General features: G+C 41.4%; 1 protein-coding gene across 2 annotated transcripts in view; it reads left to right on the top strand.

Moving 5' to 3' along the window:
* tmcc3 (transmembrane and coiled-coil domain family 3) overlaps nucleotides 1-21,198 on the top strand; it is a 54,041-nt gene that overhangs the window by 30,132 nt on the left and 2,711 nt on the right. For both annotated transcript variants that reach the window (XM_023952238.1, XM_023952239.1), the window contains exons 2-4: nucleotides 16,842-17,009; nucleotides 18,976-19,748; nucleotides 19,973-20,108. In XM_023952238.1, the coding sequence (XP_023808006.1) occupies nucleotides 16,842-17,009; nucleotides 18,976-19,748; nucleotides 19,973-20,108 (1,077 nt within the window). The remainder of the gene's footprint in view (nucleotides 1-16,841; nucleotides 17,010-18,975; nucleotides 19,749-19,972; nucleotides 20,109-21,198) is intronic.

Consider the following 21,198-nt stretch of genomic DNA (forward strand, 5'->3'; position numbering starts at 1 on the left):
AAAGAGTCACTACGTACCTACGAAGGAGTGTGGCGTAGGGGTACCTTAAGACAGCGTCACTCATTCATTAGACGCTCATTCAGCTTTCATTATCCTTACATATACTTCATTGGTACACTTACCGCACGCACTTCATTATGTCCCTTAAGGTGGTCGTACAAGCTTCAAGGGGACAGCAAAAGACACACCTGCTCCTCCCTTAAGAGGCGGCCACTCTTCTCTATGACCCTCCTTGAAACCCAGACAACCCGAAAGCCTGCAGCCGTACAGGTGTCTGTGACCAAAGCTTTGGTTTTTTCTTAAATACAAACTGGACTGTGTAGTGTGTCCCCTAGTATTAAGGGCCGTACATACCGGGACGAAAATCGGCGCACGTTATTTGCCAGCGTTTTTCGCCGCGTTTTTTGTGTTCACACCCATTCGATTTTCGCTGACGATGAGCCGAGCGAACATGTAATTTAATTCCTTGACATTAGATGGCGCTTAATGTAGAACAGAAATACCCCTGTACACAAGGTGGCGCTGCGCAACTTCACGCTTCTTAAAGTCGCTTTTCACTCAGAAGAAGAGAGCAAGTATTTACGCGATTGTCAGAATCAAACAAAGAAAACATGAATATTTCCAGCACCAGTAGCTCCAGTTCCAGCGATGAAGAAATTATTGTTCTGTAGAATGATGAAAGACGCCGGAAAAGACGCCGATTTTGGGTACATCCCATAGTTACGAGAAGAGAAGAACATGGGGAGTTTTATCGACTGGTACAAGAGCTGAAAATGTATCGTTAGCGTTTTCGGGGATATTTTAGAATGTCCGTCATTATTTCTTCGCGGCAGTGTAGACGCTACATGGCGTCTATCTTCTTCGCTGGTATGTGTGCTCAGAAAGGCAGTTTTGTGTTTGAGCGCCCCCAAGTTGTGTTTTACTGTAACTTCAGAAGCTCCAGACACGTGAGCAAAAGCGCCATTCTCATTGGTCGTATAGTTTTTGACGCGGCGCGTCAAACCAAAAAAAACGAACCCGAGGCGTTTTTTAAAAAGTGACGCTTTGACGCGTGGCGTTTTTCGCGTCGGTGTGCACACTCACATTGGTGCCCTTTGTTTAGTCACGAGGCGTTAAACGTCGGCGAATATCGCGCGAAATTCGTCCCGGTGTGAACAGGCCTTTAGTTTTCAAAACGACGACTAACCTTTGTAGTAAAATGTTCTCCTGAACACATAAAGTTCTGCTCTTCTGCTCCCCTTTTTTCTGGATTCAGTGCGACCATGTTCTGCTCTCATTTTCTCCCTTTTGTGTTTTTTTTTTTTTATTTCTTTATGAGAATCTAATTTTTAATTTGATCTTTTGTTGACAGACCATGAGAAATGTTTATGCTCTAAGATTAAGTCACGTTATGTCAGGAGAGTTGAGTCCTAAAATAGTCAAATTGTCGTTCAATGACATATTTTAATGCCAAAACGGTAACTGATAAGCTCAGTTAGTTGGCTTGTTTTGATTTGCTTTGGTGACAAGTTACACTTTTGATATTTTTTCAAACTCCCCAAGACAAAAAACAGTGTTTGATGTTGACTGAAAAACTAAAGCTGTGATGATGTAGCTATTATTTTTACTTCTCAGAAGTCCAGAGATATTACAGAAGAAAAACAGATTCATCTTTATGAAAGATCACCTGCTGATTGGGTTTAACCGCAGATCTCTGGTTCAAAACTTTGTGACCGATTTGTAATTAAACTCCCAACAAATCCTATAAAAGGGTTTTTTTTAACATAAGTTGCATTAGAAGCTTCATCATGGGAATCCGTGTTGAGACAGTTGTTCTTCCGCCCCCTTCTGAATCGGTCTGGAAGCTTCTCTCATCCTGAGTGTTTGGTCTGAACGGAGACACAGCGTGAAACATTCATTAGTGAGCCGACAGACTGTGATCGGCTGAAATGAAAATGCTGCCTCACCGCTCTAATGTTAGATGCTCCAGTTAAAACGGTCAGAATTATCATTTGGGTCACGTTGGAGGCTGATTTAGACTGAACCGATCCAGTTCTGTTCATGTTCAGGATAGCTTTATATTGTAAATCATGTTGCTCGTACTTAAAACTATCAGACATTTTTATAATCTGATTCCAGATTATTGATTTTAGGAAATATGTGGGTTTTATTTTTTTTACATTTACTCTGTAATTTCATAGTATTTTGAGGTAGCACCTTTTTAAAATGACCCTGAAAAAATGACTTCAGAGAAGATGGTGCCTGACTTCAACTTTACCCAAACCCCAAACCTAAAAGTGTTAAGAATTGTAAAAAAAAAAAAAAACTTTTATTAAAGCTTAAGCTTAAACGGGAAAAACTGTAACTGTTAGGGTCGTCAGTTGAGAAAACGTTTATTTTGAGCGAGATGGAGGAACATGTCTCCAGAAAAAAAGATGTGGAAAAGATTCCTTCATTTTACCCAAAAACTGATTTCTCTCACATGATCATTCTGATCTCAACAAGTTAGAAATACTGCAAATTCTGTCATATTTTTAAATATAATTTTTTACCACAGAGCTTCAATTTGTGTCCTTTTTTCGTCTGTTCAGAGCTTTAGCTTTTAGTCATCATAACTCTTCAACTGTTCATGCGATCAACGTAAAGCCGCTGATTCTGACATGAACCCATAGGCAACTCTTCACATTGGGCGAAAAGCTGCTTTTTCTCCGTTACAGAATCAGTTGATTTCATACGGATCACTTAAACAGTCAAAGAGCCACCGGCGACAGCTCTGGCGTCAAAGGGTTAAACAACTCAAATCAACTTTATACCAGTTTAACCTTCTGTACTAATGATATTCATAATTCCTTTTATTCAATCTTAAAGCTCTGTCTACATATTGCTTTTTGAAAACCAAAAAGTATCTTAGCGTGACCTTTTGATAGGTTGGCGTCAGCTGCTTCTTGCCTGCAGGGTGATTTAAGGACTCAAAGGTCAAGGTTTCTAATTGGTTTCAGACATGAGATTGGTTCTGTAGACAGAGACAAACATTTGCTAGACAACCAGTTGTAGATTTTTTTTTTCTCAGCATCTTCGATCTCCAGATTTAAAATGTATGATTTGTTTCAGTTCCACTTGAGGGTTTAAAATAAACACAGTTTCTTCCATTTTGCATTATTTATTTCCCAGCATAAAATCCATAGAGCTATGAAAAAATGATGAATGCCCCAAATCTGAGTAATGCGAGGAATTCACTGTTGGTTTTCAACCTGAATCTTAAAAATTCCAGTTTGCCTTTTGGCTTTGTTGTAAGTACAAAGTGCTGTTTGTTTTGTTGAGTAAATCTGGGTTTTCCCTCATGGATTCGGTCACCGCTGTGTAACCGAATCCTGCAGGACAAGCGATCATTTAAAGGCCACAACATCAACTCTGACCTCAGCTCAGTTTAAAGCTCTAATCCTGTCCTGTTGCTCCGGCCGTGGAGTCCAAACACCGATCCTCAATTGTCCCAGTTGGTTGGGTCTTCTCTCTTCCTCCCTGCTACTCCAGGTCGTCATCACTTCCTCTTTCATGACCTTTAAATTTCCTTTTTCTGAGGTTTTACAGCCTCTCACATCTGCCTGAACAGAAACAAAAGATGGTGGATAATCTTTCCTCCCAGAAGTAGAGATTAAAATCTGAGATTAGGATCACAATTTTTATTTTTAAATCTAAATAAAGTCCCGTGAAAGCAGGTCATATAGAGAGTTGGTGGCATGTTCAGATTGGGTTTTGCTCCGAATGTTTTGCTGTTCGGTTCCAAAGCCATCAGTTCATGCAGAGGTCCAGTGGTAGTAAATGGTGTGCCAACAGTCATTGATTTGTAACTCCCTATCTGTCCGCAGACCCGTTTCTCTGTGGCTGTGTGATCCATCGATCCTCTGGTTTTCCTCCTGACAGGCCATTATGATTAAACACTTCATAAAACACGCGATCTCTGACTGCTGCTGTTTTCAGCCTCGCAAGGGGTAAAAACACACTTTAAAGGGTTTTTAATTGTTTGTCTAAAACATTCAGGGCTCAAAACCACCTTCTGAAGAGTGAAGCGTAATGTTCATTAAGGGTTTACAGCGGCCCCTCGTGTATCAGGGGAGTTAGGTTGTAAAAACCAGAAGTTGTCGTCCTTTAAATTGAACAATTCTAGATGTTTTAAGGCTAATAACTCCTCACTACACAGTTTATCCACTTTTCTCAGACTGACATGAACCTTTTTAACATTTTTCTATCTTGTTGAAGCCATCAAAGTTCGAGCCTTCCTATAGAATGAAAAGATCTGCTCACAATTGAAAATGTAAGCAAATGTGGTAAACTGATTGCAGAAGACACGGCACGGGGGAGATACGGCCAATCAGGACGCAGAACCCAATGCGTTGCAAAAAAGACAAAACATAAAAGCAAAATTTTGCACAAAAAATCCTCAAGACCACGTTAGAGATCAAGAGGTAGAGCGGTTGACCTCTGACCCGAGGTCTGTTATCCTACACACCCATGTGTCAAAGTGTCCTTAGGCAAGACACTGAAACCCCCCCCCCAGTGTTGGTTAGAGGTTGGTGCCAGTGTTTGGCAGTGGAGCAGCCATCAGCGTTTGAATGCATGAATGGACTGACAGTAAAGTATACGTCATTTACCCTCCAGACGTTTGTGCAAAATGTGATCCGAACGGTGACATTTTCATAAAATGCACATTTTTATGCGTAATTAATTTATTTCTTAAATCGTAGATACACCTGCCAAACTTATTAGACATTTACCTTTCCTTATACTTGTAAAATAAATAAAAATATTTTTCCCCCCCGCAATGTTTCTTCTTTGCAGTAATTAGACGATCTCCGCTGTGTAAAAAGAACAGTCAAAAGGCACTCTGAGGAGTTCCAGTCCTCTCTGAATAATACGTGCATGTCATAGAATTCCTTTGCTGCTCAGATTTAAGTTGTTTGCTTTTGAACTTTTCATGTTTTACATCATTAAATTCATAATCCCGTTTGGAGAAACACCCATGCTGGTCTGATAAAGGCCAGAGTGAGCTTTCTTCTGTTTACCCTTTCAGAGAATGCATATTTATTAGGTCTGATCATCACACAAACAACTGTCTTTTCCTCCCCAGAATACAAAACAGTCATCTTTCCCCTGAGAAGATTTGAAGTAATGGCAGCTTAAATTTGCTGTGAGTGTTAAGGGAGAAGAGTGAGGAGAGCAGGATGTCTCAGTCAGCCTCTGACCCCCCCCCATCTCCATCTGTGGTTTGTTAATCAGGCTCAGGGGGCTTTTTCAGGACGATGACACTGCGGCACTGACGCCGTTTAATGCACAGCAGGAATGAAACCCACCCAGCATGTTAGCTGACTTTATCGATCGCAGCAGCGCCGCTGTTTGGATCAGCTGTGGGCTGGAGGTGGGTGTGGAACAGAAGCCGTTATGGAAACACAGTTAAACTCCAGGTTTATTCTCTGAAATGCTGCAAATTCTTCTTGATTATTTACACTTTTCATAAAAAGTTATTTTTATAGAAGAGAAACCAACCTGCTGCCTGTATTAGTGCCTGTTACGTAGTGATGTGACGCTCCATATTGAGGCTTCAATGCTGAGTAGCAGAGGAGGAGTTTTGAGGCTTGCTCAGTGGCCTTGTGGTAGAGTGTCCGCTCCGAGACTGGAAGGTCGTGAGCTCAAATACAGGCCAAGTCATGGCCAAAGACCTAAAAACGGGACCTAAAGCCTCCCTGTTAGACACTCAGCATATAGGGGTTGGGTTGGCGGGTTAAATCACCAAATGGTTCCTGAGCGCGGCTATGTCTGCAGCTCCCCGCTCCCCCAGGGGGAAGGCTCAAATGCAGAGAACAAGTGTCATAAACCTAGGTGTGTGACATGTAGGGGTTAAACTTCATTTTGAGAAAGAGTTGAAAGTGAGGACGTCTGAAGCTTCACTGCCCGGCTGTACCACGTAACTGATTCAGGAAGTGGTTCCGATTTTGTCTTAAATTTTGTCAACGATATGAGCCCCTCAGGCTACATTTATTGGAGGGTTACGTTCATCATACGTGTGCAAAACTTTATCAAAAATCTAGAAATAAAAAAAAACAACTACAATTTTACAATTGCACTGTTTCATTCAAACAGAATAATGTGAATAAACACAAACCACCTCATGCAATGTGGCATAGCAGATATATTTACATTTCTGCCACGGCTCTAGCGCTCATCATCATCTATCAAAGGCCACAGTGGTTAAAAAAAACACAGGGAAAGCTTAAAAAACACGTCAACAGATAATCAGAGTGGGACTTGACAGCTACATTGAAACCCTCTGGTGTTTTTGAAAGCGCGTTAATGAATCCCTACCAGGCTCTGTCAGGCAGGCGACAAAAATGAGTGAAGGAAAAAAAGCTAATGAACAGAAGATAAATGATATTGTAAATTTATTGTACAACAGAAAATAAGCAAAGCCAGGAAAGCCATAAGAGCACCGTAACACCAAAGAGAGACAATGCCAACACAACAAATTAAATAAAAAGAAAAAAAATCACTCAGAACCTGCAAAATAAAAGTCCCTAACTTATCGGTACATACTTACTGCCTGGAGCATGAACTGGAATAGGTTCAATTTGAAATGAAAGGGAATCAAACCTCTTTACCTGTTCTAACATGAATGACCTTTTTCTGTTCTGACTTTTAACACTTGCATGCCATAAAAATGCTCATTATACTTGTAAAGCTATTTTAAGCAGTTAGAAAAAAGCGCACACATACAGAGGAAGGATTGAGATTTTTTTTTTTTTAAAGAAATGAAAATGTGTTTTTTTTTCCACACCAATCTGTAGCGTTTGGATGTTTGAAGTGACATTTCAGTGTGTTTGTGTAAAGTTAATAAAACCCTATTTACTTAGTCTGAACCCCACCCTAAGCCTGGCCTCATTACAAGTGTGGGCGTGCGTCTGTGTGGATTCAGTGTCTGAACGATAAAGCAAAGGTGAAGGTTTGACTCAAAGCAAGATCATCTGGAGCTCTTTGGTGCTGCTGAGGTCCACCAACGGCTCTTTTACATGGACTTTCACAAAATATTCCCTTAGAGTTATTGTAATGAAAGTGGTAAATTAGTATTAATGACCTAGGTAAAAATCTTTGCTCTTTCTGATAAATGAATAAAAATGTAGTCACACTATATTTTGGTTCACCTTTCGCAGTCTTGCTTCTTGTTTCACATATTATTTTTAGTGCAATTTTGCAGTGTATTGTGTTCTGCATCCTGATTAGCTAAAGACCAATGTCAATCAATCTCCTCCTTTCCAGTACAGAATACATTCAGGTTTCCAAATTTACATCAATCTTTTATCGCTATCAGATCTTTGTCGATTCTATAAAACTGGACTTATTTCTCCATGAAGGTTTAAACAAGAGGGAAAAGTGTGAAAATATTCATGTCTGTCTGAGAAAAGTGGACAACGTGGAAAGTCAGGAGTTTTTTCTAGAATCTTACTTTGCGGATTTCACCTATTGCAAGTTATTTATAGAACTTCACCCCAGCGATAAGTGAGGAACCTCTGTGATTGTGCCTCACAGTTGGAGTTTGTTTTCTCACTTTTGCCTCTTTCTCTGGGAGCTTCTTGGTGAACCTCTGGAGCCTCGTGGGATTCATGGCTGTTTGTCAGCTCTTCCCCGCAGGAGACGTCTCTCTCAGACTACAGAGTCACCGTCTGTCCCTCTAGAGAGGATGCTCTGCCTTCTAACTCATCTTTCCACCTTAAACACCCACTCCAATGAAAATTGGGTCTTTTGGTGTTTTTTTACACGGTTTTTGGCATTTTTCTCTTGATGAAGAACATATATAAAGAAAATGAAGTTTAAAAATTGGCTTTTGGAGTATTTTTTTATTCAAATCAATAGGAATCAAGAGCAGACAAAAAAATCCTGTTTGAAAAAGCTTGTTTTTTGGGAAAATCAACTATCAGCGGCCTACAAGCTTCTTGCTACACTTCATTCTGATCATCGTCTTGCAGACAAAAATAGATCCATGAATGTCTTTGTTTTCCTCGTCTGAGCTGGAATCTGGATCTAAACTGTACGGAATTTTTGTTTCACCGCTAATGTTAGCTTGGGGGTGTAAGGCGTTGTAAGCTAGTGAAAAAGCATGTAAACAAAGGGATGATTGGAAATAAAGTTCAGTCCAAACCTCAGAGGCAAATTTCTGATGAACTCCTGCCGCTCTGTAGAAACTATGTCCTAGAAAACAGCACAGTTTTTCTCACTTTGGCTAAAAACTGCATAATCGTAATTAAAAGACCACGGGGAACGCATGGAAAACAGATCAACAGATGATTAGAGTGGGACTCTGAGATGTCTGTACCATAAATGATTTCATTTGTTCACATCTGTATTGTGTCGCTAAAACAAACCAGATTCTTCTGACAAAACTAGCTCAGTCACTGGACATGTAAGCAAAACTTGGCAAACAGAAAAGGGTTATTTTTCAGATTCTATTTTTAGCAAAAAGCTGAGTCAGAAGAGGAGATGACCGAGCAAAACTGTAATGAGCTGAAGTCACATTTTATGTGAAAAAGGCTTTGAATTATTCAACATTGGGTTAAAAAAATGACTAAAGGGGCTGCCAAAAATTCCGGGGTTCATTTTTTTATTTATTGGCTACTAACAGTGTTTTTGTAATCACTTCTGCTGCTTTTCCTGCTTCTGAGTGTTTCAGTTACTGGGAGGATGAATGAATGTAGGCGCAGGTGGAGGTGCCTCCTCCCCCTTTGACTGCATTGGGCTTGCAGTGCACGTTTTCCCTGAGCCTCCGGGAAGCACGCTTATAAATAACCAGGGGTCCGTTGGACTCCGTTCTGCTGGAACACAAATCTAACACCGTTTGCTGCCTCCCAAAGGCTCACTGCATCTCCATATTTGTCCGTGGAGCGGCTCCACATTATGGGGCTGTTTGGTGAAAAAAAACTCAGGAATGTAGGTGGAGGCTGACACGGTGAAATACTGAAAATGTATTTAAATGTACAATCTCCATGAAGTGGCGAGGCTGAGCTGGAGTTTGATCACCACACGTTAATGTAATGAAGACACGAATGGATTTACATTTAGATGTTCATGATATAATTTATGATTTCAAATGAAATAAGCCAATTACTTCAAAACAAAAAGAATCCTTATATTTTATATAGCATCCTAGAAGTGGGGAGGCATAATCATCTTCGCAATATATTTATCAGAAAAACATACACCTTTTTTAAAGTAAGAATTCAATATTTTATTTATAAAGCGTCTCACCTTTGTGCACTTTAAATCAGTGGTTATGGAAAACTGTCCTTCATAACCAAACAAGTGTTGTTCAGAATGGAAATGCATTTTTCATATTTCCATAGCATCAGAACATTTAGCTAACCGAATTCATGGATTTGTCCGGATTTCTGAGGCTCGCTCATGTAAAATTAATTTTAACCTGAAAACGAAACCGCACTCTGGTTTTGCCAAGTGCTCATTTATAATAACAGCAATGGAACTTATGGAACGCCGTCATGTCATCTTTATTTTTTTCAGGGGTTGGAGGGGTCTTTCACTAGTTGTTCGCTAATTTTGGTGAGTTTTTGAGTATGTGGCAGGGGTGACATTTTTGCTCAAAGGCGCAGTTAGAAAGAATTGTGACAACAATCTGGTCATTACAGTCCAGGAATGCTGCAGGACTGAAGGATCACTTGACAGGAACCTGGTTAGATTAAATTGCAGACGTGAGTCCTGCAGAGGTTATCTCCTCAAACCTGTGCCTCCATCCGCACACAAACAGTTCATTCACATGACTGTGATGTGACACTGCTTCCCAAGATTGGCTTTAGCAGCCTGCTTAAACCTCTCTTCTCTGTTTAAATCTCTCGATCTGGATTCTCCCAATCCCATTATTGTCTTCCAGCACTCAAACGTGCACCAGTCTCAATGTGCCAGCCTTTATCTGGCACGCCGGTTTAGGCAGCGCGCAGTTAGAGCGAGTAATGGATGACTAACGCAGTTTTATCTGTTACACTCACTGCTTTAAGCACTCATTTGTAGGAGAGGACCAATACAGACTGAAGAGAGTCAAATTAATGAATTCGGCTCATGTTTTCTCTTTCCAACACAGCTGATCTGTTTTCTGCTCTGTCTTTAATTTTTTCCCCCCATTTTAATCCAATTAAAGGAAATAAAATACTTTATTTTTCTTATGAAATTCGTGTGCAATTGTCTGAAAAACCTAGCTCTGAAAATTGATTTCTCTTTTGAGAAGCTGCAAGCAGCTTTTTTCCTGCAGAAGTTGATCCTTTTTCACAGCCTTTTAACAATCTGCACCCCTGGAAGTCAGAGCAGTGATGTGCGGTGGGGCACATATATACTCCCAATGTATTTACCTATTCAAAGAAAAATGTGTGTGAACATAGCATCACACACACACCAAATCAGAATTCGACACATTTTGAAACTTGTTTTTCAATTTTGAAGCATGAAGCCCTCAAGCTCCAGCTTTGGATTTTACATTTTGATTAATCGTCCAATTTAAGACCTTTTGGGGGTTGAGATATTACATCTACCATTTTTGCAGTCAATCAGAGCAAACCATAGAATAAACTTTATTACCAACCACAGAAGAAGAGGTGTGAGCTCACGTGCGCCCTCTACCTTTGAGGCAGAGCTCCTGCCTGTCTTACGCAATCCAAGTACTAAATAAGAAATAGACATATGTGAAACATATCAACTGTTGGATGAAAAGTGAGAACATATTATCTATACTACAAGTCGCAGCAACCATAAATATGCATAATAAAGAAGAAAAAAATATATCTATGTCACACTTTTGGGAGAAAAGTGCAACGCTTCCGAACAACCCCACCAAGCCGGGTTTAATGCTACGTTCACGCCGATTGCGATTTGTGTGTCGCTGCCTCTCGTTTGATGCCCGTCAAATTCGCGGCTCCACACTTGTTCAACAATAAGAGTTTGCAATCAATCCAGAGTACACGGGATTGTGCCATTTAATGTGAGGCAGAGCTTGGTGCTGTCTCACCTTGCTGTCTGTCCTGTAATTGAGCAAGAAGTACCCAGAAAAATGAGTTTTTGATTTCAAAAGGTATAGAAATTCTTAATATCATACTAAAATTGCACGTTTAGCACAGTTTGGTGGACACACTTACCATCAGTATACATCTTATGATGGCAGGTGAGGCAGTGCCTGATTCAGATATGTTCCCATCCCTACACAGTCATTGCTACAATGAGATGTCACTGTGGTTAAAAACCTGTGTAACTGTGAGTGAGGCTGGATGCACATTTCTCCTACACAACCCTGAGTGGATGGAAAAATACGAGGACCGTCTGCCTGCTGATTGGTTTTTGATCAAATGCTTTAACACTCATTAGCTGAAGGGGAAGGATTATGTTGTTGAGGAGAACAACATGTTTACATTCTCCTTGTTGTATATCTGCAGCCCTGGATCAAGTTGTCGGAAAATAATTGATGGTTTGAAGGAAGGCAGAAATAGCTGCTGGTTTTGAATGGATAGCAACAAAGGGAGATATTTCTCAAGGCAATTTCCTCTGTGCTTGTTCCTGCCTCCCCATGGCAAGGTCCCCCCCTAGATGAGCTGGCTCAGTGGGAGTGGAGGAGCACTCTGCTGGCGCTCTGCCTTTTTTCAGTTGCACAAGATCAACCCAGTTTTGAATATTTGAATACCAGGCCTGATGCAAATCAGTCCTTAGGACTATAGCAAAGCTCCTGATTTTATTTTAAGTTTCAAATGTGTTTTCTTTTAAAAGACACAGAACTATATTGGTCATTGATAGTTCAGGATTTTAATCTTCAAATCCAACATGAAAAGGGAGCTGATAATTTGATTGCTGAGGGTTTCTTACGGGGAAAAGGTTTTTTTCTTAACTAGGGTATGTTAAAACTGAGGCCATTATTGTTTGCATGCAGCAACAAAGCTGTCATTTCTTGTTTGTTGAGAAAAGGCTTTGGTCCTTGTAACATTGGTTAGTTTTGTAAATAGTTGCTTTAATTGTAAATAAATCCTGGACGAGCCCCCAATTTTTATCACGTCCATTTAAGGGGATTGTAATATTAAGGAAAGAAGAAAAAATAGATTAAACTCAAAAACTCTTCAGTGAAAATTGTCGACCAAACCACACAAAGAAGCCCAACAAGGAAATAGGCAAACCCCCAAGCCATATATCATAGAATGAAGAAAATTGGCCACTAAAGACAAAAAAATCCCGGACAAGCCCCCAAAGTAACATTATGCTCCAGTTTAGGGGATTGTAACATAATGAAAAGAAGAACACAATAATTGCCTAATGACTTGAAAGATTCAAAGTGTTTATTGTCACATGAAGAACAGTGAAGTTCTTAATGAAATTCTTACTTTGTTGTTCTACCTCACAAACTAATACACAAATGGTACAACCAATAAATAGTTAAAATGTAATATAGAATAAAAGCTGTAATGGAGTAGGCAAACATTAATCTGATGTGTATTGTGTACAATAAGAAATACAATTTTGCATGGCATAGTTTTTTAGAAGTAGCATTTAGTGTAATGGAGTAATTGCATGGCCATGAGTCCTGTCAGCTGTTCAGTAGTCTGATATCATTGGGGGAAAGGAGAGTTTCTGAGTCTTGTTGTTTGGATTTCACACTTCTGTACCTCTGGCGAGAAGTGTGAATAGTCCATGTTGTGGGTGGGTGGGGTCTTTATGTGAAAACATTCACAATGAAATCTCTCAACCAAACTAACAAATGAGTAAACGCTCAAACAATAACATTTAAAAAAAACTGGCCAGTAAACAGTTCTTAAACAAAATAAATCCTGGACAAGCCCCCAATTGTACAATCACCTCAGCTGGGTCTTAACAGCATCATGAACAGCTGATAGGCGATACCCCCCAGATCAGATGATGTTTGCTATGCTCTTTGTTCAGACATCTGAACGAGTTCTCCTCTAACTTAATCTGTGTCACAGGAAATGGGTTCATTTCATTTACTAAACTAAAACAGCTTTTAAAAACATACCTGTGATAAATTAAACCAGTCTGTTAAAGGCTGTTTTTGCAGCTGTTTAATGGAAAAATCATTTTTTGTGATGGAATGGCGATGGAGCAGTCAAGTTGTCACTTTCTGAACTTAGATTGATGGTGTTTGCACACATGAAAGCTTTCACATTGAAACACAGATAGCTGTAAATGTTGATTCATTAACCGATTAAACCAGCAGGGCTTTACTGTCTTTTCATGCCCAGCTTACCTGCTGGGAAAAATCTCATTTACTTCAGAGTTAAAGTAACTTTATCCCTTGGTTTTCTTTAGAGAGATTGAGTGAAACGTTCACACCACAGTTATCATGAAACTTGAGAGCTTTGATGCAAATTGAGGTCTAAAAACTATCCTTCATTCAATGTGAAGACCTAGGTCTTAGGGAGGTTCGAAGTTTTCCTCATTTTTAGATTATTTTTAATGTCTGGATCCTGATAATATGTACCAGTATGTACTCCTGTTATTCCTTCACACTCAGTTTGATTGGGTTACAAATGCTGAAAACATCTGTATTTAGTTTGTTTTATACTTAAGAAAACTAAACTAGCTAGAAACTCCATGCAGTTACAGCAGCTGCTCATAGGGGGCAGTATATCCTGGAACCATCTGTCACTGAGGGGAAAAGCATGAAACCAAATCTCTTTCCGTCCCACTAGATCCTCCAGCTGTCATGAGAGTTGATGCTTCCTCCCTACAGAACATTAACCAGACATTTTCCAGCCTTATTGTGTTGTGTCTTTGGATTCAACTTGTGTTTGTTTTTGTTTGCCGCATACTGTAGGAAAACCGCACCACCAAGTTTGTTTACCAGTCTAATCTCCTCATTTTTCAGACTCACCAGCGTTCGCTCTTTTGATTGGCACCACAGTGAACCTTTGCTCCTCCCAAAGGAAGCAGAAGCCGGTCCATGACCGTAAACACACTGATTTGTTGCACGACCTTTAGTTCTGCTTGGGGACTTTCGATTATTGTGATGTAACTTCAGTGGATTCATGAAATGTCACAGAATTTTTTAATCAGTCCAGTTATTTTCTCCTGTCAGTTTTGTCACTGATGATGGAAAACTGGAGTCCACATTTTACACTTCATAAAGCTCTGAACTCTTGTCGTCAGTCAGATCCCACATTTCTCGTGGTTCTACAGGAACTCAAATGCATTTCCATAAACTCTCTTTTCTGTTGTTTCAGGCTTAAATCCACTAAGTTATGAAGCTTTAAAGCAGGATTTTCCTGAGACAACACCTTTTCACAAACTGAAGATCTACTTCTGACTTCCTTTAACTGAATTGTGAGATATTTTCCAGACTTGAGATGAAAATGTTGGATGAAAACTTAAGGAATTTTTTTCAGTGACACTCATATTCATTAGGTTTGTTAAATCTAGAAGAAAAATCTCTGTATATTTCAGAATTTACCTGAATAAACAAATGGTATTTTAAAACATCAAAAATTAAATGGAATTCTCTGCAAAGCACAATTCAGCTACCCTACATCTCACAACTTTGTTTAGGTTTGATGCTATTCTGAAGGATCTGTACATGAAATCATGAACATTGTGTTGGGGTTGGTCTCCAACCTTTTCAGGTCACGGACTGGTCCGCACATGTAGACATCTGACTTTTAAAAAAAAACATTTTCTTCCTGTGTCTCTTAACTTGTGAGGATAAAGATTACCTTCCTCCTCTATAAAATATCTGCAGCTGCTCTAAACTTTATTCATTCCCTAGATTTCATGTAGGAACCGTTCAAATGTGAAAGAGATTTTACCTTAACTCATAACTGTCACAGTGAAAGCTACAAAATAAGATGCCAAACTTCAGCCTTGTCCAAATTTGAATGACTTAATCAGCAGCATCCTCGTAACATTAGACAGCCACTTGCTGAATATTCTGCATAATTATTTTTATGGGAACCACTCTCACAATAGATCCTGGTTTTGGTCTGTTAAATGCAGTTTTCTTTTATTTTGAAGTCGAACGCTCCTCTCCTGTTTCCTCTCTGGATCTTCTCTGCGTACAGAAACTCTTTACCTTTAATTGTTTTTTGTTAACTTTGCTAGCTTGGGGGCTTCTTTTTAGCAGTCGGAGCAGCCGCTCTAAAAAAGCAGCGAATGGATTTTTTGAAACATGACTGAGCAACTTGACGAGCATTGGTGGAGGGAATCCAGTAGTTTTCCAAAATAAAAACTTCCTTCAGAATTAGTGTAGAAATTAAACAGGAAACTGGTACCAACTGTCCCACGGATCGGTACTGTTCCACGGTAGTGTTGGGAATCCCCGTTGGATCTGCCTCTTAGCTTGTGGATTTCAAAATAAACATAATTTCCTCCTGGATGGGATTTTGATTCATTTTTTTATTCAGCCTAAAAAAGATTTAAGCTTCAATTTTTTAATTAAATCTTGTGTTGACCGTGCTGTCTTACAGAAGCCTTAATTCTGTTTTTCTATTTGACTTAAAGTTCAGCAGCTTGATTATCATTTGTTCATGAGGTGGACGTTTTCCTCTTCCAAATGTCCGTAAGTGTTATTAACTATTTAGGTTGCAGTCTGCTGAGTTTCTGCAAAGTAAGCCATAACACTTTCTTTACCAACAAACAAACGTCAGTGGAGGTTGATTTTCATGTCTTCTTTTAAGTTACAGTAAAGCATTATTGTAGATTTATAAAAGTGAAGAAAAACCATCATTTTGTCTTTTATATGTAGAAGCATAACGCTTTCATTTGGTCTGTTGGCTGCTGGAGTTCCACACAGGCGTGGATTTGTGTTTGATGTTCTGGCCGTTCCTCTGGAGTCAGACGACGAGCATTAGAGCGGCGACTTCGTGGCATCATGATGACTTCCTGCATTTATGATCGCTGACTCTGCAGGCTTCTGTGAACCCAAAACAACAGAACCCGGCTGTCGTGAGAAACAAAAGCAACCAAAGCACAAAACGGCGGCCTCGGGGTCCGCCAGCAGTGTGCGCTTTGCTGCCACTGATGTTTTACATAATGCTTTTGTCTGCGGGGGCAACAGAAGGCTCTGCGGGCTGTTTGTGGCCCCGGGAGACCCCGGCTGCCTCTCAAACACTGTCAGATCTTCAAGATTTACTTTTCCCGCTGCTGGTTTTCTCTAAATCCTCTGGAGGTTCCACAATCATTTCTTAGCTTTGATTTCCTGCAGCTCTTCATGGTGGAGTCAGTGGCTAAGTTTCGGGACAGAAATAGGTTTTTCCCTGCAGAGACGTAAACACGCCGTTCCTTCAGCATCAGCAGCTCCGTCTGACAGCAGATTCTGAGGCAGGATTTCGTCTGACTTTTCTGCTTCCACCTCTGTGTTTCATAAGACTCTGTTGTTTGGTGCAGCAGAGTAAATATCTGCTGTGATGATGAACTTTCAGACGACCCCTGAAAGTTGAGTCATAGCATCTGCTGCCATAGAAATGGTGGTTTAATCAGCAGACATGCATTTGCTTTGTTAGCATGCCAATAAGGCTTTTTCTGCAGAATTTTGCTCTTTGCGTCATTTGTTTAGTTATTCCGTGATGACCCAACTCCACAGAATCAGCCAGGGCAGCTAATTGACCGTCCACAGATGCAGGAAGCCAAGAAAAATGATCCCACGCATCGCTAAAGTCCTGAGGGGCACAACACTGCAGAACATCTCCATGTTTGCTGCTGCAGCTTTGTGAACAGAGAAAATCTCTCCGAGTTCTCCCGCGTCAGGTCCATCACCTCTGCAGGTTTCATGAAAGCTAAAAGCTTTGATGTCGCTGCGTTCACGCCGTGTAAAACCACCACTGCTGTGTCCTCAGGTGGACCGCAGCAACGATGTCAACATCCTCAGCATCCCGGTGCCCATCCGGCGAGGCGGCTCCGACTCCAACTTGGACGTGGTTGACAGCATCGGTCATAACGGCGTTGGGCTGGACTTCACAAAGGGAGCGCTGGGCATCAACAGTCTGCAGCAGAAGATCCTTAAGGTCAGGAGAGACGCTCACACAAACCTTAGTGTCTTTTTACACAAAGCTCTTGGGTTTTTTAAAAGAATAATTTACATTTTTCAGACTGCTGCTGATTCTGCAAAGATTTGCACCTTTTAGCTTTTATTGAAATCCAATTAAAGAATTTTCTTTAGTCTCTGTCGGTTATGATGCTGTTTGAGCTTCAACTTTTTTCTTGTTTGAAAGGAAGTTTTCCCTCTCTGCTTGCAAGCAGGTTGGTTTTGCACAGAACTGTTGGAAGCAGCAGTTTGGTTTTCGATCGTTCATCAGCATAAATAAATCACCTCTTGTAGGTCAGCTGGAGACTTGGAAACATTCACTGTTCAACCTGGGAATTGAACCCCCGAGGAACAGATTAGCTAAACTCACTGATCTGCAGCGACCCTCAAACAACACAAACTCTCATGTTTTGTGCAAAAATAAAACTTTGCTTGTACAGGATATCCTGAAAGTCATTTTATTTAGTTTTTTACAGTTATTTCCTGTTTGCTGAATATTTCCCACAATAAAAGCTTTTCAAATTTTCATTTTTTGTCTCTAATTATTTTTAGTTAGGACAGGAGGTTCATTTTTAATTTAGTTTAAGTAGAAACATGTTTGTTTTAAATAATGTATTAAGTAATGAGTAGGAACAATCAAGAAGACTCACATTTAGGGGTTTTATTTAAATAAAAAAAACCTGTGCAGCTTGTTTAAATTTAGTCAAATTTTAAAATTTTGTTGTGTGTTTCAGTCAGCAGACTTACTGTGTGGGGTTCCCCAGGGCTCTGTTCTGGGCCCTGTTCTGTTTCTCCTATACATGATCCCTCTTGGAAAGATCATTCAGGATTTCAGTGATGTTTCCTTCCATCTCTTTGCTGATGATATCCAGCTATATTGCTCTTTTAAGCCCTCGGAGACACACAAGCTGGATTCTCTGATGAACTGCTTGATGCAGATAAAACAATGACTCTGTAAAAACTCCCTGCAACTAAACTCAGAGAAAACAGAAAGCTTAGTTGTTGCCCCTGATGATGCATACCAGGGATTAAGCAGCATTTGGGTTCTCTTGACCAGGCTGTCAAACCCAGCCTTAGACATTTGGGTGTCATTTTTGACAAAGATATGTCACTGGAGCAGCACTCCAAACGGCTGATCAGGAACTGTTTCTTCCAGTTGAGGAACATTTCTAAACTACGGAAGATGGTGTCATATGAAGATGTAGAACTTCTTATTAATGCATTTGTTTCTACACGGCTAGACTACTGTAACAGCCTGTTTTCCTGTCTGAATAAGAAGGAGCTGGCTCGCCTGCAGCTGATCCAGAACTCTGCTGCGAGGATCTTGACCCGCACCAAGAGAAGAGATCACATCTCCCCGATCCTCAAAGCTCTTCCTTGGCTCCCGGTTGCTTACCGTTATCAATACAAAATCTTAGTTTTGACTTTTAGTGCCCTTCATTCTCAAGCTCCTCCATATGTTTGTGATCTGATGGCCCCCTACAGACCATCTCGTGCACGGAGTTCTGCGGATCAGAACCTGTTGATGGTCCCTCGCACACGGTTCCGAACTAGAGGAGACAGATCCTTCCAGCTGTCGCTCCCAAACTCTGGAATGAGCTTCCATTGTCCCTACGTTCCTTGGACTCTGTGAATTCTTTTAAAAGTCAACTTTTTATTTTTGCAAAGCATTTTAACTGAAACTGCTTTTATTGGGCTTGAGATGATTGTTTTATGTGGTTTATGCTTTTTATCTTTTATGTTTTTTATATGTGTATATATACATATTTTAACCTGTGAAGCGCCTTTTGACTTTCGTTTGTGAAAGGTGCTATACAAATAAAATTTACTTACTAACTTACTTTTTTGTAAACGCCATAAATTGGATTGGATGATTCTGTGCAGAGGTCAAATTCTGGACTTTATATTAAAAAAACCAATTTCTGCCCCTTCGGTTCAAATCTTAGGTGACGGAGCAGATCAAGGTGGAGCAAACGGCTCGCGACCAGAATGTTGCCGAGTACCTGAAGCTGGTGAACAATGCCGACAAGCAGCAGGTTTCCCGAATCCGTCAGGTCTTTGAAAAGAAGAACCAGAAGTCTGCCCACAGCATCGCTCGGCTGCAGAGGAAGCTGGAGCAGTACCACCGGCGTGTGAAGGACAGCGAGACCAACGGGAGGCCCGCCCACAAAGATGGCGGCAGCAAAGACTCCGGCTCCCACAGTAAGGAGGGGAGCCTGCGGGACGTCAGCGCCACTGGGCGGCACCAGGCGCTGGACAAGGTGAAGACCCTCGGGCCCGGCGTGACGCTCTCGCCGCCGTTCTTCCTCAACAAGCCTCGAGAGTTTGCTAACCTGATCAGAAATAAGTTCGGCAGCGCCGACAACATCGCCCACATGAAGAGCTCCATGGAGACGGGGGCGGGCCTGCAGGTGGAGGGCGGGGGCCGGGGCCTGAGTGGCAGCGCCACCACAGTGGCCAAAGCCACAAAGTACCAGAGTGATGACGAGTGCTCCACCGGGACATCAGCCTCTGCGGACTCGAACGGGAATCCTGCGGGGGGCTCGGGGGCCGGTTCCGGGGGCCCCGGCAGGTCGGACTCCACCCTGGAGGTGCTGGACATGCTGCGCGACATCAGGGAGGCTCAGACACAGCTGGAGGATGAGATGGAGACGCTGAGCACACAGTTCAAGAGAGACTGCAGCTACTTCACCCAGGTGATGCAGGAGGAGCGCTACAGGTGAGCAGCAACCCCCCCCCGGGAGCCCCTCCCGCAGGTTGAACCTGTCCGATAATTTGTGAGCCTCAGATGTGACACATTTTCACTGTTCAGGCTAAAAATAGAGCCTCCAGATGAAGCACTGAAGTGTTTCTGCTCCATCTGCACACAAATACTCAGTTATGCATCTGTTTTCTCATCCCCTTCACCGCCACCCACTCTGTGTGGGCGTGTTCTTCTGCCAGGTGCGAGCGCCTCGAGGACCAGCTGAACGACCTGACGGAGCTGCACCAGCACGAGACCAGCAACCTGAAACAGGAGCTGGCCAGCATCGAGGAGAAGGTGGCTTACCAGGCCTATGAGAGAGCCCGGGACATACAGGTGAGGACCCCCTTTAGGACAGCAATGTCCCAGGGACAGGCCGCCTTAATGTCACACAACATTTTACAGGCTAAAGTGCACGGCTGGTGTTTTTTTTTCTTAGCATCCAAGTGTATCTTCATCCTCTGTGGAATATCTGCAGCTGCTTTAACAGTTATTTGAACTAGATTTCATGTAAGAACCGTTCAAATGGGATTTAGATTTTAACCCATAACTGTCTAAGTGGAAGCTAGAAAATCAGACGCTAACTTCTGCCTTGTCTGACTTTAAAGGTGCGACAGATAAATACTAAACAAAAAAAAGTCACTAAAACTGTTATTTTCTTTTTTTTTCATTCTCCATTTTGTCTTTTTTTTTAACTTGTCCTGTCCAACAGCTGAGCAGACAGATGAGAGCTGAAAGCCTCTAGTGTTGGACATATTTTACTGTTACAATAGGGGTTATGAAATGTTTGATACACGAGGTGTATATTTAAATAAACCCCTTTTTCTAATTAAGGCTCAACTTTATTCATCTTACTTATATCTGTAACAGTCTTTTGTTGGACCGGACAGAAAAGAAAACAAGGGAAGAAGAGAGAGCCGGGGGGGGGGGGGTTAAAGAGGAGGGGAGGGTAGAACCGTGAAGCAGCATGCTGGATGTTTACAATCATTACAGTCAGGTTTATAAGTATTATAAATCCAAAAGGGGGGGGGGGCCTGTCCAAACACACCCAAATGCCACAAACATACCTGTGGGTTCCAGAAAAACCCACATACAAAGCATGTCAACATGTTCACATCACAATACAACTGATGTTCAAACACGCACACTTGTGCATTCGGACCGACACGTGAAATATTTCATTTAATCACTCAAACTATTTGTGCAAAGGTGAAATAGCACCTGTGCTCAAGTGAGTGTTCATGTTCCTTTAAAATGGATGATGGAATGTAAAAAGAAGGAGGGAGAGTACCCAGCCATCCCCACACCGAGACTCCCGCCGTGGCAGTAGCGGCAGCCCCCCCCCCCACCGGCAGCAATTATAGAACAGGTGCCCGCTGGGCGATCACATCCGCCACCCAGGCCAGGGCCAGCAGGACCGCCAAGG

Source organism: Oryzias latipes, chromosome 23, assembly GCF_002234675.1.
Source record: "Oryzias latipes chromosome 23, ASM223467v1".
Lineage (NCBI taxonomy): Eukaryota > Metazoa > Chordata > Actinopteri > Beloniformes > Adrianichthyidae > Oryzias > Oryzias latipes.